The 25,013-nt window shown below is 56.6% G+C and overlaps 2 protein-coding genes and 1 long non-coding RNA gene across 15 annotated transcripts in view; 1 reads left to right on the top strand and 2 right to left on the bottom strand.

The window, feature by feature from the left end:
* RANBP3 (RAN binding protein 3) overlaps positions 1-5,761 on the bottom strand; it is a 56,731-nt gene extending 50,970 nt beyond the window's left edge. For 2 of the 6 annotated variants that reach the window (XM_058728302.1, XM_058728304.1), the window contains exon 1: positions 5,641-5,758. In XM_058728302.1, coding sequence (XP_058584285.1) covers positions 5,641-5,665 — 25 coding nt within the window. In that variant the 5' untranslated portion in view covers positions 5,666-5,758. Of the gene's footprint in view, positions 1-4,832; positions 4,954-5,640 lie in introns of those variants that run through there. The other 4 variants (XM_058728305.1, XM_058728309.1, XM_058728303.1 and 1 more) reach the window with 4 other exon arrangements.
* A 57-nt stretch (positions 5,762-5,818) lies between these two features.
* LOC131510774 (uncharacterized) lies at positions 5,819-6,723 on the top strand. The gene is made up of 2 exons (XR_009261180.1): positions 5,819-6,082; positions 6,529-6,723. It is a non-coding gene; the product is annotated as an uncharacterized LOC131510774 (long non-coding RNA).
* A 9,785-nt stretch (positions 6,724-16,508) lies between these two features.
* RFX2 (regulatory factor X2) overlaps positions 16,509-25,013 on the bottom strand; it is a 92,125-nt gene continuing 83,620 nt past the window's right edge. For 6 of the 8 annotated variants that reach the window (XM_058728295.1, XM_058728298.1, XM_058728299.1 and 3 more), the window contains 8 exons: positions 24,330-24,442; positions 23,757-23,911; positions 22,462-22,559; positions 21,438-21,587; positions 20,577-20,785; positions 19,940-20,123; positions 18,633-18,675; positions 16,509-18,099 (listed from right to left, as the gene is read on the bottom strand). In XM_058728295.1, the coding sequence (XP_058584278.1) occupies positions 17,987-18,099; positions 18,633-18,675; positions 19,940-20,123; positions 20,577-20,785; positions 21,438-21,587; positions 22,462-22,559; positions 23,757-23,911; positions 24,330-24,442 (1,065 nt within the window). In that variant the 3' untranslated portion in view covers positions 16,509-17,986. The remainder of the gene's footprint in view (positions 18,100-18,632; positions 18,676-19,939; positions 20,124-20,576; positions 20,786-21,437; positions 21,588-22,461; positions 22,560-23,756; positions 23,912-24,329; positions 24,443-25,013) is intronic. The other 2 variants (XM_058728294.1, XM_058728297.1) reach the window with 1 other exon arrangement.

Raw genomic sequence — 25,013 nt, 5'->3', positions numbered from 1 at the left:
AGAATCACCTGCTCACAAGTGTCTACCGAGGCTGAGAAACCTGGGCCGCACGATCGGACGGAAGGCAAGGCCGAACCCAGGAGGGCTGACAGCCCAGCTCCAGCTGGCCTCCCCTCACAGCTCACCCCGGGGGCCATCTCACTCAGTGGGCTGGATTCACTCGCAGTATTTACACTCACTTCTTGCTCTCTTTCTGCTGAGAATTTTTTTTTTTTCAACGTTTATTTATTTATTTTTGGGACAGAGAGAGACAGAGCATGAACGGGGGAGGGGCAGAGAGAGAGAGGGAGACACAGAATCGGAAACAGGCTCCAGGCTCCGAGCCATCAGCCCAGAGCCTGACGCGGGGCTCGAACTCACGGACCGCGAGATCGTGACCTGGCTGAAGTCGGACGCTTAACCGACTGCGCCACCCAGGCGCCCCTCTGCTGAGAATTTAAGCCAAACCAAAAATAGCTACCTTCTACTGACTTTATTACTGTGTGTGGAGATAGGCATTAAATAATTTATATGCATTAATTCATCCAGTGCTCAGAGCAACCATGAAATAGACACGAGTATCATGATTCTCACTGTACTGGTGAGAAAACGGAGGCTCAACGGGGTTAAGATGGTTGTTCAAAGTCACTCAGTGAGTACACAGCGGAGTCAAAACAGAAACCCAATTCTCCGTAAGGCGAAGCCTGTGCCCTGCCATTACTTTATACCGGTGGGTTTCAACTGAGGGTGATTCTTCTCACCCCCTGCCCTGGGACGTTCTGCCATGTCTGAGAACACTTTTGGTCATCATGAGCCCTGGACAGGCGTGCAGGGGAGGGTGTGTGCTACCGGCATCTAGTGGGGAGAATCGAGGACAGTGCTGTGCTGCTAAACGTCCTACAGTGCATAGTATAGCCCTCACATCAGAACCATTGGGCTCAAAATGTCAACAGGACCAAAGTTAACAACAATGCTTCATACCGTCTCCCAGGTTTCCACCACCCGTGTCCGCAGGCCAGTGAGGATTCTTACGTATCTGGTATCTTTTAACACCGGGATGTGGAATGCGAGATATCCTATAGCTCAAATACACTTTACTTACCCCTGCCCATTCTTTACCTTTACCAGAGACAAAATTCTGCCTTCAAATCTTGACATCCATCTATGATGCAGAATAACTCCAGGGACAGGACGATTAATGAGCTCAGGATATATCAACAGCAAAATGCCAAGGAGAACAGAACATCCCTGGATACAAGGACAAACACACACACACACACACACACACACACACACACACACACACTCTCTCTCTCCCTCTCTCCTAGAAAAGCATTCCAACTGGACTTTAAAAGTCACAGACTACTGGAGTACTAAGAAAGGGCTGTGGGAGTTGCTGTCACCATCCCTGAAGAGATCACCATGGCAACGAAGGCCAACAAGATGCCGTATTAGATACACAATTGGAAACGTTTCTTTGTGCACTAGCACAGCACACCTAACCTGTCCTGCTCGAGCCAGTGGTTCTCAGCCCTGGCTGCCCATCTGAATCACCCATGTTGCTTTCTCACTGTACAAAAGCTCAGGGCCCACCCCACGTGTCACAGAATCGGAGTGGGTGGGGCGTGGGGATTGAGCCTTTGTTGTTTTAGGAAAGCTCCCCCCGTGATTGTGTCGCCCAGTTCAGGTGCACAGTCACTGCCTCAGACTCACACAGAGGTGGCAATGGCCCAGCGAAGAGAGACAGAAAGGTAGGGTGTGAAGAAGGACCAGCTTCGAATACCAGTTTGAAAAGACGGAAGCTAAGAGAGCATCTGACTGGAGATTAAACCAGCAAGAGGAAAAGCACGCATCCTTTAGGCAGTCCCTAAAGCTTCGAAATGCATAGGCGAGAAAGCCCTGCTTTACACAGCAGATCATAAATTAAGCATTCTAGCAGGCTGTACAAGCCAAAAAGCCACTAAGATTTGATATCCTGGGGACAACTATGCCAGAACTGGTGTCAGACGCAAAGTACCAAGTGTGTGTGGCATTTATTAGGCAAAAACTTTAGGTGCAAAACATTCCATTCCTCTATTTTATACTTACTGTCCAATTATGCAATCAGTAGCTCATATGTCAGCACATATGCTGGAAATGGCATCCCTGGAAAACAGGAATCCCATGCTTTCCCCTTTATGCTCAACGGTGTACCTCACAGTAAGGGTCCTCACTGATGGATTCATTCAACAAACATTTCTTGGATACCTATGTTGCACCAGGCACTGTTCTAGATGTAGGGAATCCATCAGTGATCGTGACAGAAAGAAATCCTTGTCCTCGTGGAGCCTATATTCTAGAGGAGGAGTAGGCAGACACACAAGTAAATTCAGCATTTCAGATGATGGTGAGTCTGTGGAGTGGAATGAAACAGGATAAAGGGAATAGGGAACGTGGATCCAATTGCAAACAGGTAGGCGAAGTTCCCCATAATAAAGGAACGTCTGAATGAAAGCACGAAGGAGTGAGCCACAGGGATATCTGGGGGAAGACTGCTTCAGGCAGGGGAAGCAATGGCATCACGGAGGGAGCGTATGGTCCCTTCAAGGGACAGTGAGGAAGCCAGAGTGGTCCACGCAGAACAAGTCAGGGAGAGTGTGGGGGGACAGGAGGACAGGGAGGTATCAGGGGGCCACTCTGGCTGCTGGGTTGAGTTGTCAGATGGGTAAGGGTGGAAACCAGCGTTGGTGGGGAGAAGCGGGCACCTTCTGGAAACACATCAAGGTACAAGTGACAGGATTTGCTGTGGCATGTGAGACAAAGAGAGGAGTCACGGGTGACTTCAAGGTTTTGGGCCTAAGCAATTCCAAGAATGGACTTGCCACTTACTGCACATGGGAGGAAGACCGTGGGATGGGCAGGTGTCGGGGGGAAAGACAGGGATTTTGTTCAATGCGCCCTTTAGACATTTAAACGCACATGTCGACTACGACGGTGGATATGTGAGTCTTGAGTTTGTGAAAATTAACAACAGGAAAAACCTCACTAAAGTGGACCTGCGGGCTAGAAAAGGAGGCCAGAGGAGAACAGACATGAAAGGGCGACTTGTCAACTCCAGCCTCCAAGAGAAGAAACATCCACAGGAAACAATGATCAAGTACATGCCTTGACAGAAGAGGTACGTTGGATCTTCTGTAAGAAATCCGCTGCCCCTGCAACTCAGCCAATGAGAAACTGTCATCATCCTGCTCTTTTTCCAACAGACTTGCGATTCGAAACAACTTCTCCCAACTGTCCCCTACTTCCTGAAATAATGTTCCTGTCCTTTGTTGGGAGACTGGCCTATGGTTCTGCCATCGCTTGCTTGTCTTAAATTGCAATTCTCTGTTATTCCTGAAGGAGCCCATCTTGCCAGCTAAATAGCTAACGGTATTATTTTTCAGAGGAACAAGCCCAAGAAACCGAACGGGCCATATAGGTAAATGCATAAACTACGTCGTATTGACTCCCATTTACCCACACCCTCTTCTGCCTTTAACCAGATCTCGGGAACCGGGATGCGTCAAGCCTCCGTGGCTCCTCTGTCTCACAAAAGAGACACAGCACAAAACGGCAGGGGGTGTGGGTGTCTGTATCGGGGGGGGGGGGGGGGGGGGGCATGGGCGCTGAAGCCAGACCACCTGATTCACATCTCCGCTCCTCACGAGCAGCGTGACCTGCCCTGGACAAGTAGCTTAACCGCCTAACGGTCCCTACTTCGTGGATCTTTTGTGACGAGTATTACAACAGGGTTCAAGACTTTGAACGGGGCGTTGGAATCATCCCCAACGCTCCGCCAGGGCGGGCAGTGACTTCTTTCCTGCCTTCTTACGGTTCACTGTGGAAACCTCAGGACACCCTCCAGGAGCAGGGAGCACGGTGCGGGGGAATCAGGATCAGGCAGGTAGATAGGTCGCCTGAACTACAGCTGTGCACCTAGAGGAACGGAGGGAGCTAAAAACAGGTCTCGGAAGTCCTGAAGGCACCGCGAGTATCAACACCACTATTGATTTAGGCCGACATCAGCTTATGGAGTGCCTTCTCCGGGGGATTTGGAACGGTAACCTTGTTAAAAACGCTCGGGTGGGATGTCAGCGCTCCAGAGAGGAGGGAATTCACACTGTCTCTGTCTCTGTCTCTCTCTCTGGCAGTGCAGCAAAAAAGGGCCAAAAAGCAGCCAGGGCTTTCAGCGGTCCATGTCCTGCGGCCAGGCCCAAATGCAGGGAGACGAGGCGTGACTCTCAGGTCGCCACTAAGGATGTGGGGGAACTGGCGGGAATTGGGGGACCGAGTCCAGGGTGGGGGGTGGGGGAACAGACCGGGTGCCCTCCATCCTCGGCGTGGGGCAGGCCCGCGTAGGACGAGAACCCCACAGGATTCGGGGGTGGGCCTGCTCGGCGCCAGGCCAGGGAAAGGGGCAAGCCCGGTCCCCGAGAACGAGGGGGTGCGGGAGGGAGCGTGGCGCGCTGGACGGCCACCAGGCCCGGAGGTCTATTTACATCTGAGGCCAAGGCGCTAGGGCCGCGCCTCCCGCCCCCTCCAGGCCCCGACCTGGCTCGGGAGGCACAAGGGCCTCAGGGCCGTGCCTCCCGCGGCCTCCCAAGGCCTCTGGCCGGACGGTGGCAGGGCCGAGTCTGCCGGGAGTGATGGGCCGGGCCGGTGAGCCCAGCCTGAGGGGACGCAATGGGGGGCGGCTGTGGGGCCCGCTGGGCCGCTATCCCGGAGCACACAGGTCCCCCACACTCCGGGGTGCTCACCCCTCGGGCTTGTGGCCCCTGGGCCTCCCGCCGCCCGTTCCCTGGCCGCCAGCTGGCCCCCGACGGCGCCTCCCCTACCTTCGTTCGCCAGGTCCGCCATTTTACTTCCTTAAGCCCTCCCACAAGGCCCCGCGCCGGCCCGGGCTCGCCTGCTTTCTGCCAGAAACTTGCGCGCGTGCGCACTTCTCAAGCTGACTCTAAGCGAGGCCGGCAGCCCGCGCCTGCGCGCTGAGCCCGGCGCGGAGTCGTGCTCCGGCTGGCGGTCCGAGCCCAGCCACGCTCCGAGCACGCGCCTGCGCACTAACTGCCCCCCCCCCCCGCCTCCTTTTCCCGCCGACCAAGGGGGCGTGGGCAGGGCGGGGCGCGTGCGGCGCGAGCCTCGCGCGCGTCGCCAGCGACGCGGCGACAAACGTTCTGTGAGACGGGTGCGCGGGGAGCCCGGTTTCGACGCCCCGACTTCTTGCTGGTTTTCCGGGGGTTTCTCGCGGTGGGAGCGTGAGCCGCCTAGGGAACCGCGACCGAGGAGTCCCTAGAGGTGAATCTCTGGGTGTGTGTTTGGCGGGGGCGGGGGGACTGCGGGGCGCCCCGTCCCCTGCGGCATCGATTTCGCCTTCTGAGTGTCCAGTACTTTGGACCAACGTTTTCCTCGGGCCACATGGGGCGGTGGGGGGGGGGGTGTGTGGTCAGAGGAGGGGGCAGTTGGGGGGGGGGGGGAGGAGGGAGGGGTGTGGACTGGGGGGCGCGGCGCGAAGCACGCGGGCTCCGGGCGGGGGGCCGGACGGCCAGACATCGCGGTCCGGGAGCGCGCCGAGCGGGACGTCGCGTTTCTCCGCCTGCGAGCCGCGCTGAACAGCCCCGCGGGCGCGGGGGCCGCTTCTCGACTCACCCCCGCGGCGTCTCTCCGAACACATCCCCGGCTCTGCTTCCCCAGGCGAGGCCACCGCGGCCTCGTCTCTCCCGGGGTGGCCGCGCCGCCTCCGCCCTCCGCCCCCGGGGAGCTCCGGGCTCTGTTCGCGCGCAGCAGCACGCAGGCGACTCTTTCCAAGACGCGGATTCGATCAAGGGCCCGTCTTCCCTAAACGCTCCCAAAGGGCTTTCTGCCGAATTCGGAATAAATCCCAAGTCTCCTCTTAAGGCTTACGAAGCGCCCCGCGCGCCTCGCTCGGCGACGTGTGGCCACGTGGGTCTCTGAGGCCTCGGGGCCTGCCACGCCCCTTCCAGCCTCAGGGTCTTTGCACCTGCCGATCCCTTCGTGTCTCCGTGGGTGCGTAACCTGGTTTGAGTCCCAGCTCCACTCCGCTTCCATTAGTTGTGGCCGCATCCGGTGGGTGAGTTAAGAATGGTTTTAACGGTTGCAGTTGCTGGGGTGGGGGGCGGGGGGAATCCGAAGAATACCATTTCCTGACGCGGGAAAGTTGTACGGAGCTTCAGTTTCAGTGCTCACAAATAACATTTGATTTGAAAATAGTCCCACTTGTTCCTTTGCACAACGTCTGCGGCTGCTTTCAAGCTGCAGCGGCAGTGCTGACTCCCTTTAACACAGACTGGCCGACAAAACGTAAAATATTGAGCTTTTGGGTCTTTCCAGGAGAAGTTTGCCAACCGCTTGTCCGCGTGGCTGCCCTGTACGTATCTGTACGACCGACCTTGGGGGGTGGCAAATGTTTAACAACAGCTTCTCTGGGGCAGAATGCGTATGTCAGTCAGTATGGGGTGTGTTGCATACGTATTTATATGTGTGCCTGCGTGTGTAGAGGTTTTTTTCCACACCCAGCGCGGAGCCCAACACAGGGCTCGAACTCAAGGACCGTGAGACGGAGACCTGAGCCGAGATCCAGAATCGGACGCTCAACCCACTGAGCCACCCAGGCGCCCCTGTGTGTTTATAGTTTATTGTAAATTGTACTTATATTTTCCTATCACTTTCTTAAGGCTAGAAGACAACTAATAAAACATAAAATGAAACGAACCCTGGTTTGTAGTGCGGATTTTCTTGGTGCAAATACTCCAACCGTGGCTGATTTCAAACTAACGCGACCTTGAGTAGCGGCAGAGCTAGGAAGAGATGCTCAGAAACACCCTCTATTTGTTTCCAGAGCTCGTTAATTGTTTTCAGTGTGGTCCCCAAATCGGCAACATCAACATCACCCGGAAGCTTCTTAGACAGAATCCCAGGCCCCAAACCAGACCTGGATCACAATCCACATTTTCACAAGATACCCAGGGGCTTCCGATGCATGTTAGACCTTGAGAGGCACTGTGTAGGAACTTTTATTTACTTTTTATCTTTATTTATTTATTTTGAGAGTGTGTGCACACGTGCCAGCGGGGTAGGGGCAGAGAGAGAGGGAGAGAGGGAATCCCAAGCAGGGTCCACACTGATGGCACAGAGTGCAACTTGGGGCTCAAGGCTCAAACCCACGAACTGTGAGATCATGACTTGAGGCGAAAAGTCAGACACTCAACTGACTGAGCCACCCAGGTGCCCCGTTTAGGAACTTTTATTCATTGTTGGGGGTGACATAGGGTTAATACCGTTAAGAATTTCCCCAACTTTATTTAATAGATGCCTCGATTCTGCTACCCTAGATTTTGCTGCCAGGCTATAAGCACAGGCCACAGACCCTGGGTTAGAAATGCTCTAGGAATGGCTAGAATACCAATGCTGGAAAGGACCCTGGTGGTCATCAGGTGTGTCTGGTCGCCAGGATCGTGTAGGCTTAGGTTTTCTCATTTCTAGTTTGTGGATTTCATTATATTTCATTTTATATATTTTAGAGCCCTTGCTCAAAGGTCTTCTTGGCCTTTGCCATACATCTGGACTCTGTGACCCTTTATGAACTTAATACCTTGCTTGCCTTTTTATGGGTTTAAATTTACATTAAATAGAGTATATCACCACCCAAAATAGAAAACCACCAAGCCACGAATAGGAAATAACTGTAAAAGTAAACATGAAGACAAAACAAGGGTTTTAAATTCTGGGTAGACACCATTGTTTGCCAAGGTTGCTGAGCCCCAGGCCTACTTTTTCTTTGATGTAGAGAGAGATTTCTCAGAGGGTTATTAAAGGCATATTATCACTAACAGAAACTCCCCTTGACATGATGAGAAGTACTGAAAAAGAACTGGTAATGGGATAACTATAAATCATTGATTCGGTGTCATTTAAAACCATGTCTCCATGTCTCCTAAAGTCATTTCATACACCACATCCGTCCCACACTTCGGGCAACTCCCAGCAACGCATCATCACTTGCTAAATATAATGCAGTGGTGGTTTTTCAAGGGACATCGAGAGATGCTAAACCTATCAGCCTGGTGAGCCAATGAAATTTCCACTGGCTTCACAGTTGTCTTCAAAGTGCCAGTGGCCTCCAACATTTGCCCCTGAGGCCTGTTTTTCGCTTTCTTTATGTGGTCCCCTCTAACAGATCAACTTGGTTGATATTTATTTACTAAGTAAATATTTGTTTATAACTTACCTGGTGTTAGTTGGGAAATACGGTCCCAAACTCTTTGACCCTTGAAAGGTGAGGTATCTGTTCCTTTCCCTTGAATGGGGGTGGACTTGTTAACGGTGGACGAATTCGGTACAGTGAAAATGACACCGCGTACTCTATGAAGCTAGGTCACAGCAGAGACACAGGATGCAACTTTCACCTGCTTTGCTGGAACAGTTGCTCTTCAAGCCTTCAGTCTTCATGCAAACAGTGCACCGGCCCTGAGGCCGCCATGCTGTGAGGAAGCCAGAACACGCAAGCCACGTGGCAAAGCCCTGAAGAATTCCCAGTTCGCCTTCCTGTTCCTTACAGAAACCACGAGAGGTCCGTTAAATGATGGCTGCTATTAGAAGCCATTAAGTCTGGGAGACAGGTGTTATACAGCAGTATATACCCACCACACTACTATGCATCGGGCACTGCTCCACGTGTTGGGGCCCAGGATGGAAAAGACAGACCCTGGCTTCATGGAGCTTTGCATTCTTTTGTGGGAGACTTAAAACAGGTGAACAAAGTAACAGGAGATGGCGACTAGTGCTACGAAGAAGATAAGCCAGCATATTGTGTCAGAGTGGCAGAAAAAGGGAATACTTAAGATAGGCTGGTCAGGAAAGTGTCCCCTCTGAAGAGGTGACACTTAATAAAAAGATCTGTAGGAGAAGCATTCTGGAGAGGACAGTGGGTGCAATGGTCCTGAAGCAGGAGCCAGCTTGGGGAGCTGGAGGGGCAGTGAGGAGTTCAGTGTGGCCAGGGCAGATCCAGTCCGGGATCCCACTTAGATGTCACGATCCTGTAGGTCACAGCAACGAGTTTGGAGGCGTTTAATACAAGGGTCAGGAGTGGGAAATGGAAGGATCCAAATGGTTTGCCCTCAAGTTTGGCTTCTCGGCTGCCTGCTTCCTCCTTGGTTTACCAGGAGACAGGTCTGAGGACCCCCTGAGCCCTGGCTGTGCCCTGAGAACGGTGCACTTGCCTTCTCCGCAGCCAAGTTGTAAATGGCCTCTGTAGTTCGGGTTCCGTTGAAAGGGTTTTCACAGCTGTGATTAGGTTTTCATCTTCCATCTTCCTTTCATCTTCCATGCACGTCACGGGCAGGAAGCCGGCGTGTGAAATATTTGCTCTTGTGCCCAGCCCCACGCTGAGACCAAGGACCTAATGATTAATCAGCTGCAGTTCCCACCCTCAATTTGCTCAGAGTCAGGTGAGGGCAAGGGAAGTCGTCCTGGGTTGCCTCCTCCACCCTGCACCCTTGCCTGGCCTCCCTCAGTCCACAGGTGGGGTTCCTGACAGCAGGACACCCAGTGTGGCTGATGCTGATGGGGGCTGATGCTGATGGGGGCTGATGCTGATGGGGGGGCGGTGCTGATGGGAGCCGACTCCAGCTGGGTGCATCAGCTTCCCTTGCTCCTATATTCGGCAACAGCTAAATATAGTATGGAATTGGGAAGAATTTTTTTTTTTACTTGTAGTTTTAAACAAGTATTAAGATAAATTCAGACTTTAAAAAGTGGCAAAAATAGCACAAAGAATTTTGTATAGTCTTCACCAAGCTTCCCCAGATATTAACGTCTTACACAGCCACAGTACAACGATCAAAACTCGGAAATTGACATTGATTCAATACTGTTCATTAACATTCACACCTTATCCAAATTTCGATTGTTCATCGCTGATAATTGTTTTCCCCGTCCCAGGATCCAGTCCGGGATCCCATTTAGATGTCATTTCTCCTTCGCCTCCTTCAGTCTGGATCAGTTCTTCGGTCTTATTTTTTCTTGACTATGTCACTGGTAATGAGTACTCCCAGTTATTTGGAAGAATGCCCCTTAATTTTGGGTTTGATTCATGTTTTCCTCATGATTAAACTCAGGTTGCTAATTTTTTTGGCAGGAGCGATGTGTCCATCTCAGAGCGCCCTATCAGGAGGCACATGATGTCAATTGTACCATTAGTGATGATAATTGAGATCACTTGGTTTAGATGGCGCCTGCCAGGTTACTGCTTTTCCCGTTGTAATTACTATCTCGTGGGGGAGATACTGCGTCTATGTAAATAAGCAGAGAATATTTGAGAAAGAGAAGGGGGGTGGGGAGGCAGAGGAGGGCAAGAAGGAAGCTCGCTCATTCAGTCTGTTGTTGTGGTCTTTCCTAGCATGCATTGTTGCAATTTAGTAAATAAAACTGCCTCCATTCTAGGCAAAAATCCGAGCTCTGTGTGTCCCCAGGGGAAAAGAAAGAGGCCGTGTCACACAGTGACCACTGGGGGGCGGCAGAGGATTGGGAAGCCATTCAGCTCCTAAGTAGCTAAACCTGAGGGGACTCAAAGGCTGTGTATGCATCAGCTGGGGTCGGGCATCTCCCCGAACCAGGTCAGGAAGGCGCCGGCGGCTCCAATAAAGACGGAGCCTTTCTGGTTGCACCGAGCTTGCTGCTCTGTGGATTACGCTCTCAGCACAGCGCATGCGCCACCTCTGACCGCGGGGCTCTCCATCCCGGAAGGACTTCCGGGAGGTCTGAGAATCCCTTCCGAACCTGACTGCGAAATTCGTGGGTACCGAAGGTGTGTCGTTTTGGAGACCGGTTGCAAACCCCAAAGACACTTCTGGCAAATGTAAGCAAAGGAAGAATTTGCTGGGAAGCTTTGAGATGCTCATAAGATCAAAAGGAGAAGAGAAGAAACTGTGTAACTCCAGTGGGTCTTGGCAGCCGGAACAGTTTAGCAGAATGGGAGGGGCACTTCTAGGAGAGTTCCCAGACTTCTCTTGCTTTCAGGCTTACGTTCAGCTCACGATTCAGACTCCCAACAGAAAGTGCTGGACGCGTCCAGCATGGCAGGGCACTTAGTCCCTGCCCCCCTCCTGCTTTCCCCAGCTATCCAGTTCATGCCTCCATCAAACATTTATTGAGCCAATGCCTTTAGGTGCCCAGCGGCTGGTCTGAGATGCCACCTGCCATTTGAGATGTCCAAGTGGAGGCGTCCAGTGGGAAGCCATACGTCTGAGAGCTGAAGGAGGGGGGCTGTCAATCTATCGTGGGGTCCTGGGTCCTCACTCCTGGAATGAACCCCTAAGTCCCGGCTAGGGTCTAGGAAGCCCTCCAGGTTTTCCTCCTTGTCTCCCTCCCGCCCCTTCACCCTGCGCCAAGCCATTCTGGCCTCCTCACTGCTCCCCGCATACGCCAAGCCCTTTCTCTCCAGCGCGCGCACAGAGGTGGCATTTAAATCCATGGCAGAGAGGTTGTTCCTCCAAAGGGAATCGGGTGTTTGTTATTGCCAAGGGATGTGGAATGGATGCTGGCTGGCAAAACCCCACAAACGTCTATCACAGAGGGTTTTAGGAGGGACCCGTGACCTCAAAATAGGTTGAGAATCACTGGTTAGTACTGGTGGCCTTTGATACATACATATATGCGATACATTTCCTTTGTCCGATACATTGTACACTTTACACGGCTTTATATGGCAGCCTGATACCGTCTCTGTATGTACACACATTATACTGAAACAAGGTTTTTACCAAGTGTGTGTGTCTTGATTGCATCAACACTTCACATGGTTTCTGCTTTTATCCCGCTCCAGTATAAAAAAACCAAACCTGGTCATAACCCTCCCGCTCGATTTCATAACTCACTTGGTCTGCTGTGAGGACCTCTCGCTTCTGCCCACTCCCCTCCCTGGCGCTCTCTCCACTGCCACACTGCAATTCTATCCCCACCCCTTGCTTGTACCATCCGAACAGGCACCTAACTGGCGTCCTTGCTTCCCGTTTATGTACAATCCACCGTACCAGAATAAATCTTTCTAAAGCTCATCTCTGATTATATAAAATAATTCTGGTGGTGGCCTCTTGAATGGATTTACAGTACAACCTTGGCTTGCGAGCATTAATTTGTTCCAGGAACGTGCTTTAGTCCAAAGTGCTTGTATACCAAAGCAAATTTCCCCATAAGAAATCATGGAAACTCAGATGATTCATTCCATAGGCCCCAAATCTTCATATAAAAAGGATTACAGTACTGCAATATAACACAAAATAATAAAAAAAAAATAAAAAATAAACATCAATTAGCCTGCACGCACCTTGGAAAACCTTTGAGGCTGGTGTGAGGGGGTCACGGGACAGGAGGGTTGTTGTCTAAGACGACTTTCACTGCCACTAATGGATGTGGACTCCAGTACAGTAATAACAAAGTCTTGTCATAGACTGTGTTGAATGTAGCTGGCACTAAGGCAGCAGAGGAAAGGGTCTCTATCTGCAGGCAGCCTGGCCTAGAAGGAAGCAAAGCATCCCTAAGCTCACTCTTGTCTGGAAGAGCAAAGGACTGTCCACGGGTGCTTTGAAGGGCCCAAAAACACACGCGCGCCACTTGTGGGCACCTTCCAACGTTCTGAAAAACCACTGATTTCCGCTCAACGCCACGGCCTCACACCGAGCATCCGAGTGTGGGAGACGATCACCCACAACCCACAGAGAGAGAGAAATCATTGGCTCAGTTGTGATCACGTGACGTTCGGCATCACGTACTACTCGTTATTGCAAGACACCGCTCGTTTATCAAGTTAAACTGTGTTAGAAACGTTTGCTCGCCTTGCGGAACACTCGCAGAGCACAAGGTGTGACTGCATTTTCTTTGGTCACTCCTCAGTGTTCTTCCACGTGTTTTCTCTCCTCCTTCCCCCTCCCTTCCCATGGTTACCATGAATAGCACCTTCTCCCAGAAGCCTTCTTCACTCACTCACTCGGTAAATGTTTGCTGAGCATGTGTATAGCCTATGCTAGATTTGGAAAATGCAGTATTGAACGAGGCAGACAAGAGCTAGTCCCCAGTGTTAATGGGAAATGTGGGGTATACAGGATCCTAATCTAGCGGGAGAGCTTCCAGGAAGACTTCCTGGAGGAGGTGTCAAATATGTCCGAGGCAGATGCGTGTGTGTGAAGGCATGGAGGTTAGATGGGAGGTGCGGTGAAGCTCAGGGCCCCAAATGAGGCCGTGGGCTGAGCTCCAGGTGCAAGAAATCAGAGCATCGAGTGGGTAAGGGTGTGTGTGAGGCACAGGGCGAGCAAGACAAGTGATCAGTGACGTGGCTGTAAACGTTCAAAAGATGCAAGAACGGGCCATAAAGATCATGCTGTCACCCAGTGGCCCTCAGCTGTGGGGGGGGGGGGGTCGATCCTACCCCCAGGGGACACCGGGCGATGTCTGGAGACGTCCGTGGTTGTCACAACTCGGGGAGGGAAGGTGGCCCTGGCACGGAGCGGGAGAGGCCAGGGGTGCTGTGCCACAGGCCGCAGAGCCCAGGACGCCCCACCAGTGAGAAAGATCTGGTCCCAAGTGTGCACGGTGCCAAGGCTGAGAAACCATTGTTGAATGTTTACTCCGGCACTTTCTTTCTCAGTGTCCACTTATTTAAACGCCGTAAGGGGGGGGGGGAGGGGCAACTAACGTAAGTACAGTTGGCCCTTGAACGACGTGGGTTTGGGCTGCATGGGTCCACTTAGATGCAGCTTTACATCAGTCAATGCAGGGCAGTTCTGTAGACGGATTGTCTCTTCCTCATGATCACCTTAACTACGTTTTCTTCTCTCCAGCTTGCTTTACGAATACAGTATATGATACAACACACAAAACGCGTGTTGACTGTTTATTGGTAAGGCCTCCGGTCAACGGTAGGCTATTAAGATTTCGAGGGGTCAGAAGTTCTGCGTGGACTTCTGGCTGCAAGGAGGGTTGGCGCCCCTAACCCCCACGTTGTCCAAGGGTCAGTTGTCATTGAGATGAGGGCACAGCCAGGGACAGCCAGCGTGGAGTTGGTGCTCACACGTGCACAGTCTAGTCCTATTTTCCCTGTCGTGCTGCCTCTCCCGGCCAGGAGGAGTTGGGGAGTGGCAAGGAGGAAGGAGAGAGTGGCTGCGTTGTGGGCATTTTGGGGAGCGGGAGGTGGCCCCGGGTTTCTGGTCTGGACAGTGGGATGGACGGTGGGGCAGTGCTGTACGGACATGAGGAGGAGGAGGTCCGCAAGGTCAGATGCTGAGCTCCTGCTTTGCTGTGTGGAGGGAGAAGCACCCGCAAACCTCTGAGCGGTGGGGTGGGGGTGGGGGGGCGGCGCTGGGGAGCAAGTCCGCAGCGCGTGCAAGGGCACAGTGCGGAAGGTTCTGGAGGACCCAGGAGCGGGTGGGCACCAGCCAGAGCTGTGGGAGGGCGAGTGGGGGAGGGGTGACACCGTCGGCTGGGGATCTCTCCCTTCTTAGCGTGCCCACAGCTGGGGGGCATGTGTATGTCTGTGTGGGGTGTACCTCACGTCTTGTTTTGGAGTTCTTGCTTCTAGAGAATTCCCAGAGGCACGAACATCTGTGGGTTGCCCTGCATCCCCCCCCCCCCCCCGCCCCGCCCCGGCTTATCGAACGCTGATTGGGGGTCATCAGGATTATAATGCAGCTCCATGATCATCAGGGATCCAGGATCCTTTGTCTCATTACTTGGCCATCCTTATTACATGATGTCCACCTCGAGGTGTCAAATGTCTGTGGATGCGCCAGCCATCACGTCTGCATTCCAGCCAGCAGCTTCAAATTTCCCCGGGTGTGTACAATGTGGGTAACACCTACTGTCAAAAAGTGGGGCTCGGACAGAAGCATCTAGCGTGATTACTCAGAACCCCCAGAGGCTCTTGGTAAGATGAGGTTCCCCTTGTTGTTCACCCCCCGTGCCTGGCTTCCTACCCGGTGGGCCTTCACAGGGACTTGACAGCCTGTGGACCTTCAGCGGTCTCCCCTGCTCGTCTCCGCTTGGGCTCCCGAGGCAGCTGTCATGGGGGCATTATCTGCGCTCACTCTGCCACCAGCCACTCAGGCCCAAGAGCCGGGCCTGGCTCTCCTCCTCCAGGGACCCTGCCACCCCGGCACTGGGCCTGGGTCTAGACGGGGAGGCAGGGCGGTGGAGGCTGGGGTTGGCTCCTGCTTGGTGCAGGGGCTGGCACTGCTCGGGGGTCTCAGGCTGGAGAGGGCCCGAGACCGTGAACCACGAGATGGGGTGAGTCTGGGCTCTGCTGGGTTCTCAGAGCCTGGCAGGGAGTCGCTACAGAGACGGGCCCCGGCTGCCCAGCTGAAGCAGAGGCTGTGTGGTTGCGTCCTGGGGGTTTCCCGAGGCTGGCCACAAAATTTGCATCAGGGCCCAGTGCAAAATGAAAGCGTGGGCCCTTTGTTCAAAAAATCATTGAGAATTTCGAGATGGTGACAGCAGAGCACGAAGCCACCTGCAGGCCGTGGAGGTCCCAGCCCCGGGACGTAGTAGACGATTTTAGTGTCACCTAGGGGCTTCAGGGCAGAGGGACAGAGGGGCCTGGGCTGGGGCCAGGGCAGAGCATCTCCGGGGCACGTGGGGCACTGGCGTGGCACGGAGGGGCAACTTTAGGGGCTGACCAGGAGCCAAGTCCGTGTTTCTGGAACGTCTTCCCATCCCGGCTTCGGAGCCTGTTGGTCTCCTCTGCAAGGACTGTTCCAAGTCCTACCACCCCCTGCGTCAGAGCCCCCGAGAGGGGCGGTCCAAACAGTGCTGCTTTCCGGCCCCCCACAGCAAACCCCCCCCCCCCCCCCCAGGCAGCTCCTCTGTGGCTGGGGCCCAAGAATTGGCCACTTTAGAGTAAGCTCCTGCAGTGATTCTTAGGGATCCCCAAGTTCGGCCCCCACCACTCTACCCGACAAGCCCTGAGGACAACTGGCGGGTTTCGTCAGTGGCTGGAGCAGGATCTGAATGGGTCTCGTCTGCCTACCAATAGTCTGCATCATCCTGGGCTGAGAATTCTTTTCTTGCTATCTTTGGCCCAGGGCTGGCCCTGCTAAATGAAGCTCAGGGAACCTGCTCCTTCCGGAACACTCCCCAGAGAGCCAAGAAGAAGGTGCCAGAGGCCACTGCTTCTCCTCTGAGCCTCGCCTGGGATGAGCCTGGCCGGGCTGGCAGTCTAAGGCAGGGGACTGGCTTGAAGGGAGGGCTGCATCCTTCAGGACCACTGTGTGTGTGTGTGTGTGTGTGTGTGTGTGTGTGAGGGGCTGGGGTGTGGATCGTGGTCTCTGGAGTGGGTACACTCAGTGTGTTCACTGCAGCGCGAAACAAGAACGGGCTTGGAAGGCTCGTGTCTTTACCGTCGCTTCTACTGTCCCTCGTGGAACCTGCAAAGGCAGGAGCGTGAGGCAGAAACCCCGTTTGTACTGCTTAGCGCACGTGGAAGAAAAGGCAGGCCATCCCAGTCCGTCAACTGTGAGCTTAAATGTCTCCCAGGAGAGGAGATATATATTTTAAAGACATTCTTTCTGTCTGGTTCCATCTGTAAAAGCAGGCAAACATTGTGATTATCACGGACTTCTGGCTTCTCAAGTAAGCGCCTGTCTTTCTTGTCCTTCCCTCCACACCCCTCCGCACACCTGGAGTGGGCTGAGGAAGGAAGGTTTTTAAAGGCCACGTGACTTTACATCAGTATTTTCTGTGTGAATGAGAAAAAACATCGGGGACTGAATATACTGCAATACACATGTTCATAAGAAACGTTCTAGTAACGCGTTGAGCACAAAACTATTGACATAAACGTATTTCCAAAAGGAGAAACGATTGCATTTCGTAAGATGTCGCTTCTTAGACCAGAGGTTTGTCTTTCTTCCCTGCAGCTGGTTTGGGGGCAGAACTCTCGCACGGAACCAAGTGCAACTTGTTAGGACGGATGCAGATCCGGAGTCTTCAAAGTTCAAGGCTGTGCAAGTCCTCGGGATTCATTTAACTCAAAGAAGGGTTTCAACCTGGAGCAGTTCAAGATGGGACTTGCCCGGGGTCAAAGTGCTCCAGGATTGCTAGTTCAAAGGCAGGCGTTCCAGAAGATTCTGTGGAGTGGGAGCCAGGCAGACTTGGCCCGATGGCTGCCCTCTCAAAGTGCCACTGAAACACGGACCACCCAGCCCCCTCGGAAAAACTCACTGCAGACCCAGCAGTTTGGCCTGATGTTGGCCATGAACTCGGACAGAACCCAAATCCTTCTAGTTGCTGATAAAACTTATGGTTTTGATTCTTAAAGACACCACCGTATCTCGGCATGAGCAGGCCACTTCCGTGACATGTTCTTTGAGGCACGTGGGGCTGTGGGCTGTGCGTGGTCCAGGGACTCGGCAATCGGCAGCGGCTTCCGGAGACCTTTGGCGTCTGCGCGCGGGGCTCCGGCGGGCCGGCCTCTGCACCTCGGCACAGCGGGCAAGGGCAGGAGGCCTCGGGCACGGCGCTGAGATGGTCCCTTCCCACCACGGGGCACCAGGCCAGGGGGCCCCGTGGGCACCGGTCAGCCCAGCACTGCCCGACAGCTGCGGAACATCCCGTCCCTCCCGGGATCTGAGTTTTAAGACACAAGGGTGGAAACTGCAACCAGCGGAACAGCAAAGGAGCCCAGTGTGGAGGCGCCGACCCGTCCGGCCCTCAGGTGGGGGTGCGTAGACTCAGACCGAAGTTCACAGCCCAGCAGAGGAGAGAGCGAGAACGTTCGGAAGAAGATGACCCAGGAGGCACCAGGAGAGCAGCCTGGGCGCTCGGGAGCCCGATGTGACCTTCTGCCGTGTTTACCAATGGTTTTCTTGAGGAATAGCGTGTCCTGTGAGGGTGCGCCAGTGCCTCGCGAGTCAGGTCACGTCACCTAAGAGGCACTGCTGCGGCAGAGCTCGAGGGGCCCGGTCCGGAGCCCGGGGAAGGCACCGTCCGGCTAGATGCCCTGCAGGGAGTGGTTCGGGTCACCACGTTCCCGCTTCACCAGCGGCTCACCCAGGCCGTGGGCGTCCGGGTCAGCCTCGCCGCTGCGGTCCTCGCCGAGGTCATCTGCAGGGTTAGCGTTGGGGATGAGGGGTGCGGGCAGGGGGTGCGGCAGGGAGGGAGAGAGAAGCACGTTCTGAGAGGTGCACAGGCATGGCCAGGCCAGGGTCCCCGCCCCGCCCCGCCCCCCTGCCGCAGTGCCCCAGGAGGCCTTGTGACCGGAGACCTCCCTTGACCAGGGTCCAATTGCCCGGTCACATTTCTGGCAGCGTCCCCCTTGGCACTGGTGCCCCCGCCCCGTGGGGCAGGGAATGGGTTGGGGTGGGGAGAAGTGGATGCCGGAGGCCCGGGGCTGTGGCCCTGCTCCTGGGCCTGGGGTGGAGGTGCTTGGGGAGGGGAATTAGACATCGCCCCGAGGCGCCCACCCGAGGGGGAGGTGCAGGGCTGCTCCTTGGAGCCTTGGCCCATCCTGTCCCGTCTGGAGGCAGCTCCTAAAGGTCCCCAGCCCACCCCGGGGAGCTGCCTCGATTTCCACTAGCACAGGAGTGGGAGGAGGAACCCCCGGGAGAGCCACACAGAAAAGCCAGGGACATACCCACCTTTATCGAGCAGTGTCAGCGACAGGGAGGCGAGATCATTGAACTGAAAGAGAGAAGCCCGGGGGTCAGGGGCCTCGCAGAGGGGCCTGGTCCCGGTGAATGTCAGCCACCGTCCCCTATCCACAGTTCAAACAGGTCTTCGCTTAGAAATGGTAGCGGTCCCCACGTGAGAGGTGGCACTGAGGCTGGGTGTGTCCCCTCTGGCACCTTCTGGGCCTTGCCTGGCAGCCGCTGGAGAGCTGAGGGGGTGCTGACTGCTCAGGCCACAAGGGGACAGGGACTGTGGCCTCTGAGTGGTAACAGGCTTACCATGTGTTAAGAGCTCTGTAAGCGTCACCTCATTTGTTCCTCAGAACAACCCCATGTGACACACCATTCCACTCCCAGGAGTGTGGCCGAATGAGGCAAAAACAGGGATTCCAACCAGAAGGTGCCCCCAGCGTTCACAGCAGCCCAAAAGTGTGAACGAGCCGTGTGTTCGTCGGTGCGGGGACAGGTGACGCACAGTGTTGAATAGCCACGCGGTGGATGCTGTTTGGCCACAGAAGCAGTGAGGCAAGGACACCCGCTACGACACGGAAAGATTATGTCGAGTGACAGATGCCTCACACAAAAGGCCACATCACGTGTGAGTCTGTGCGAGTGAAGTGTCCACGACGGGCAAATCCCGGCAGAAAGCGGGGCGGTGGCTGCCAGCGTCTAGGGAGAGGGACGGGGGGAGAGAGGCTGCTGCCAAGGACGGGGTTTGCCTGTGGGGTGATGGAGCTTTCTGGAATCACATAGGAGTGCTGTTTGCACAACTCTTAACGTACTAAATGCCACTGAAACGTTCGCTTAAAATTGGCTGGGATGGCAGGGGCACCTGCACGGCTCACGTCATGATCTCACGGTTCGTGGGTTCAAGCCCCACGTCGCGCTTTGCGCTCATGGGGCAAAGGCTGCTTGAGATTCTCTCTCTGCCCCTCTCTCTCTGCCCCTCCCCTGTTCGCACGTGCTCTCTCTCTCAAAATAAATAAATAAACTTTAAAAAATGGCTAGAATGGTAAATTGTAAGCGTAGTTTACAGTAAACGCCATGGGGGTGGGGTGGGGTGGGGTGGATGTTCAAGGTCTCCATTCGGAGGCGGGGACTCTGGAGCCAGGTCTGAACCCGGGTCTGTCGGGTCCAGCCCGGGAGCTCTTTCCCACCTGCGGGCCTCCTGCAGGCGTGTTGTGTTCTGTTGGGGCGTCCACCGCCGCCACCGCGCCCACACCTGCCCCTGCCGCCCCGCGGTCCCCGAGCGGGGGGAGGGGGTGGGGGGCCCTCACCTCTCCCATCACGGCGATCGGCGTCTCTCCAGTCGCCTCCGCCACGCGGTGCTCCACCAGGTAGAACATGTACTCGTCATAGAGCAGGCGGATCAGGTGGAAGGAGCCAAAGCTGGCAGCGCTGCGCAGCGTCAGGTCGCGGATCACCATGGAGCTGGGGGATGGGCGGACGGGGGCTGGGAACCTTCCGGGGCCAGGCCTCCCGGGCGGGGGGGGGGGGGGGGGGGCCCGTGGACCCGCGAGGGGCCTGCCAGCCGCCCAGACAGACCCCGAGTGCCCGAGCCCCCCGCAGGTGACCGGGCGAGCTCCCGTTCTGGGTCCCTGGCGGGGACCTCCCCCCCCCCCCCCCCCCCCCGCCCCCACGAGCTGCAGACGTGGCGCCCGCCCCCTTCTCCCCAAGGCCTCCGGTCAACCACGGTGGGGGGGGGGGGGCGGGGCGGAGGGGGAGGGGCACGGGTCCCGAAAGGAAGGTCACGGGCCGCTCGCTCCCCTCGCTCCCCTCGCTCCCCTCGGAAGCTATCAAGGAAGCTATCAACACGCCCGCCGCCGTCCCCGGTCCCCGCCGAGCAGGCAGCTCCGGCCCTGGGGCCCCCAGCCCCGCCGGCCCGAGTTCTGGCGGAAGTCAAGGCGGACTCACCTGTAAAAGGACCACTTCAGAAGGAACTGCCGGGCGGCCTTGGGGAAGCTGGGGCTGCCGGCGTGCTGCTTCAGGACCTGGGTGACCACGTTGTCCAGCCAGGTGGCCCACTGGTCCAGGGAGCTCTGCTGCTGCAGGGTCAGCTTGAAGTCCTGCTCCAGCCGCTGCACCACACTCTCCTCGCACTGGCACACCCACGAGGCCTGCTCCTGCGGGGCGCGGGCGGCGGGTCAGGACGGCCCCCGCCCACGGCCGGCTCCGGGCCTTTCCCTGCTGCCCCCGAGCCCAGGGGCGGATGCGGATGGACAGACAACACCCGGAGAGGGAGCCCCCCGGGCTTCTGAGCGCTTAAATCCGCGCTTCGCGGCTCCGAGGCTCCGAGGCCACACCGGGTCTCTGTGGCGTTTTCCTTTTAAGTGGTCACTTTCCCAAAGGTGTGTCTTGTGTATTTAGTGGACGAACTCGGTGTGAGCGTCCTTGCGGCAGGAGCCACGTGCGCACAGCCTGAGCCCGGAGGAGACAGCCACGAAAATGGCAACGGGAAGGTAGATTCTTAAAGAGTGGGAACGGAGGTGTGGGTCCAGGCGCCCGGACGCTGGGGGGCCTGCAGGATCATGGCTGGGGGGGGACTTGGGCGGGCTGCAGGGGGGGCCTCCACCCTGAACCTGTTCTCACGCATGCCGGGTTTTGCTGTGGGTTGAATCTTGTGGTTTTGTGCATCTTTCTCGAGGCTGGAAGGCCAGGCCGGCGGGGTGGGGGGTGGGGGGGTCACGCACGGCGTCGCCGATCTGCGGCCCGGTCTTCGTGCCCCACCGCAGGCCACGGGGGGCGGGGGGGGGGGGGATGGCACGGGAGAGTCACCTGCACGTTGGCAAAGTCCACGCGGTTGAGGTCACTGAGCATCTGGTTGATCTGGGAAGTGTTCTGGAGCACGGCCCGGGCTGCCTGAGCGAGGTGGTTGAGAGACGTGTATCTGCGCAGAGTCTGTGCGAAGGCACTGACCACGCCCACCTGTGACGAGGGAGACCCGCAGACAGTGAGCCCGAGCCGCTGTTCTCTCTTCTCCTGGGCGGGTGCTGGGCTCAGGGACAGTGCAGGGGGAGGGAGCAGGGAAGAGCCCCCCCCCCCCCCGCCCCCCCCCCCAGCTTCGGACAGTCTCAAGGACCTGAAGAGTGAGAATAAATGAAGGACACAAACCTCCCCAAGGCACCTTGGCATCTACAGCAGATGCCACAGTATCGGGGAGGTAGCATTCAGGACGGTATGCTTATCCCCCCAGAATCCCCTGGCTCTCAGGAGTGGCCAGGGGAAATACAGATTCCTGGGTGCCACGGGATCAGGCTTTGTGGGGGTGGGGCCTGGGAATCTGTGACTGTAACCGCTACCTTGGCTACTCGTAGGCGCCCTAAGTCTGAGAGTCACTGGTCTGACAGAGAGTTCCAGAAGGTGGTCAGGGAGGCCAGATGCTGGGAACCTGGCCTCACCGGTTTGCAGGTCTCTAAGAGACGCTTGTGAGAGCATCTGGCAATCACTGTCCTCTGTGCACGGAGGCCAAGTGGGCTCATTTCAGGTTCTGATTTGTGGCCAAGACCGTTGCAGTAAGGCTGGCAGCAGGGAGATTAAACCCTCCCCCCTATGACGGACATGGAATCATTCTATCTGTTCTGAATCGACCCACGTGCCTGTGCCTCGGAGCAAATGACACCTTCTGTCAAATGACACCTTCTGTCGTGCCCCTCCCTGCTAGTGCCGGCCCTCCTCGCCAGCAGCCTCGGGGCTTCCTGGGAGGACTAGGGGTCCGCAGCAGGCACAGGAGCCCCCTGCTTTCCCCGGGGCAGAGGACAGGGGCCCCTCCCAGCTGCTCCCTTCACAGCGGAGCGGCTACCTTGGTCTGGATGGCCTGCTGTGGGAAGTCTCTCATGGCATTCGTCAACCAGCCTTCCAAGCTCTTGGCAAAATTACGGATGGCCTGCGTCAAGGTGCCTGGGAGATGAAGCCGAGACACCGTGAGAAAGGCAGTCTTGCCCGTCAGGATCAGCATCAGTGCAAGACACACACACACACACACACAGAACCCGAAGAACAAGCAGTGCAGGAAAAGAGGCGGCGGGCTCAGGGCCAGGGGGAGAGGGCGGGGCGTGCAGGGCAGGGGGGGCGCTGGGTAAGGATGAGGGCCGCCCAGGGCCTTCAGCTCTGTTCACCTGCCTGTCTGCGCCAGTGGCTCTCACTGGGGGCGACTCTGCCCCCAGGGGACACCGGGGGATGTGTGCAGACCTCTGTGGTCGGTGCACCTGGGGGAGCTCCGGGCACCGAGTGGGTGGGGCCGGGCCCAACCCCCCATAGTGCCCAGGACAGCCCCGATGACGGAACGATCCACACAGTGCTGAGGGGAAGCCCTCAGACACACCCACATACGTATATTCTACTGGCTTCCAAGTGCATTGAGAGATGGCTGGCGATACAAAACCACTAAGGCTGTTAAAAACCCTACAAAAACATAAAAGGAAATATACCCCAACCCAAACCTTCATACGGAGACTTTAACTGCACGCTACAACGAGCAGTTTGTGGGCAGGCTGAGCCCAGAGGAGAAACGTGATGGCTTTGCCGTTTCCCATTTTCTGGCACGAAAGAAGCAGACCGGCCCACAGACAAAGAGCAAAGCTTCCGCTGGGCCCAGAGGCGAGAGGCACAGACATTGATAGGTCCCGCCCGCCCCGGAGTAACCCCTGGCGCCCCCTGCAGTCGCTCATTAAGAGCGAGGCCTCAGGGCCCAGCTTCCTCCTCCTTCTGCCCTCAGGAGGCCAAGAGGGAGAGCCTGTAGGGACTGGGACCCCGGACCTGCATCCTGGAGGCATCCGGGCAGGGGCCCCCGGGAAGGTCGCCAGCCCCAGTGGGGTTTTAGCAAGCCTGCAGACTGGGGTAGGTCTGTCCTGTGACCTCAGCCCCACCCTCTGGGGATCTCCTCCCAGCTGGAGTGTCACCTGGGTGCCCCCCCGCCCCCCACCCCCCAACAGCACTGAGCACACCTCAGCCTCACACACACCCTCCAAAGCCCGGTGGCCCGAGGGTGGCGGGCCTCACAGAGCCACGAGCTGGCCCTCCCCTGGGCCTCATTCTGGGGGACAGGGAAAGCACAGGGGGCCAACGGGGGAGAGCGGCCGCCTGCGAGCAACTTACTGGGCACCGGCCGCAGCACGTCGGGGATGAGGATCTCCACCAGGGCCTGATACAGGATGTGGTCGCAGTTCCTCATCCACTTGAGGATGGGCTCACACTTGCACAGAGACACCAGCTTGTCCTTCGGGAGGACGGCACCTTCGGGCTCTCCGTCGCTGTGGGGAAGGGGGAGATGGGGTGAGCCGCGGCCTGTGGGGTGGCAGGAGGGCCACAGGACCGCACCGAGCCCCGCGTCCAAGTCCCGGGCGGGCCCGCGCCGCCCCTCCCCTGCCTGTGGCCAGGCGATGACACGTCCTCTATTTGGGACTCTTGGGGTCCCCTACGGTCCCTCCTGCTGAACTGACGGAGGGGCAACACCAGCCACAGGCCACGGTCAGGGTGTGAAAAGCATACACACCCAGAAGGGGGCTCTGAGCACCAGTTCCTGGAAAGGTGACACGTTGGTCTCTGGGTCACAGTGCGGGCGGGGGGGGGGGGGGTCGCAGCCTGCAGGTTAAGCCTGGGGTCCTGAGAAATGAGCGGCCAGTCTCGGCGGGGGCAGGGGCAGGGGCAGGGGCAGGGGCGGTGAGTTACCTGGCAGGGAGAGGGGCGGGGCCGTCACCCGAGGGCGCTTTGGAGTTCCAGAAGGAAAGCCACAGCTTCTCCATGTACTGAAACTGCAGGTGGACCACGACATCCAAGGTTGCCTGCGAATAAACACGGCCGGTCAGACACAGCTGTGCATTGGAAAGCACGCCTGGCACTGTTGTCGGGGCGGGCAGGCGTGATAGGAGCCGCAGTGGGGTCCCTTGAAACGCAGAGAGAGACCCCAAGAAGGGACAGAATGAACGGATGGGCCACGGTTCAGGGACTGGAGATGCTGGGGCCCCTGGGCGGCTCAGTCGCTTCACTGTCCGACTCTTCATTTCAGCTCAGGTCGTGATCTCACGGTTCAGGGGATCGAGCTCTGCATCGGGCTCTGCGCTGACAGCATGGAGCCTGCTTGGGATTCTCTCTCCCTCTGTCCGTCCCCTGCTCGATCTTTTGGGGTTTTTTTTGCTCTCTCTCTCATAATGAATATTAAAAAGAAAAAAAAAAGAGAGAGTGGAAATCCTATCTACTTCTCAGCCAAAGGAGGCGGGGGGGGGGGGGGCCACTCCTGTCTCCTCCGGGTCGCCCAGAGACACCTGGTGACGTGAGAGTTCAGCGGTTCTGGCGACGTGTGAGGCTGAGCGCCTCACCCGGGGGAGGCACGCCCTGCTCTCCGCCCACATTCTA

Source organism: Neofelis nebulosa, chromosome 4, assembly GCF_028018385.1.
Source record: "Neofelis nebulosa isolate mNeoNeb1 chromosome 4, mNeoNeb1.pri, whole genome shotgun sequence".
Lineage (NCBI taxonomy): Eukaryota > Metazoa > Chordata > Mammalia > Carnivora > Felidae > Neofelis > Neofelis nebulosa.
The sequence above is the reverse complement of the archived record's forward strand: the minus strand, read 5'-3'. Positions and strand labels throughout refer to the sequence as shown.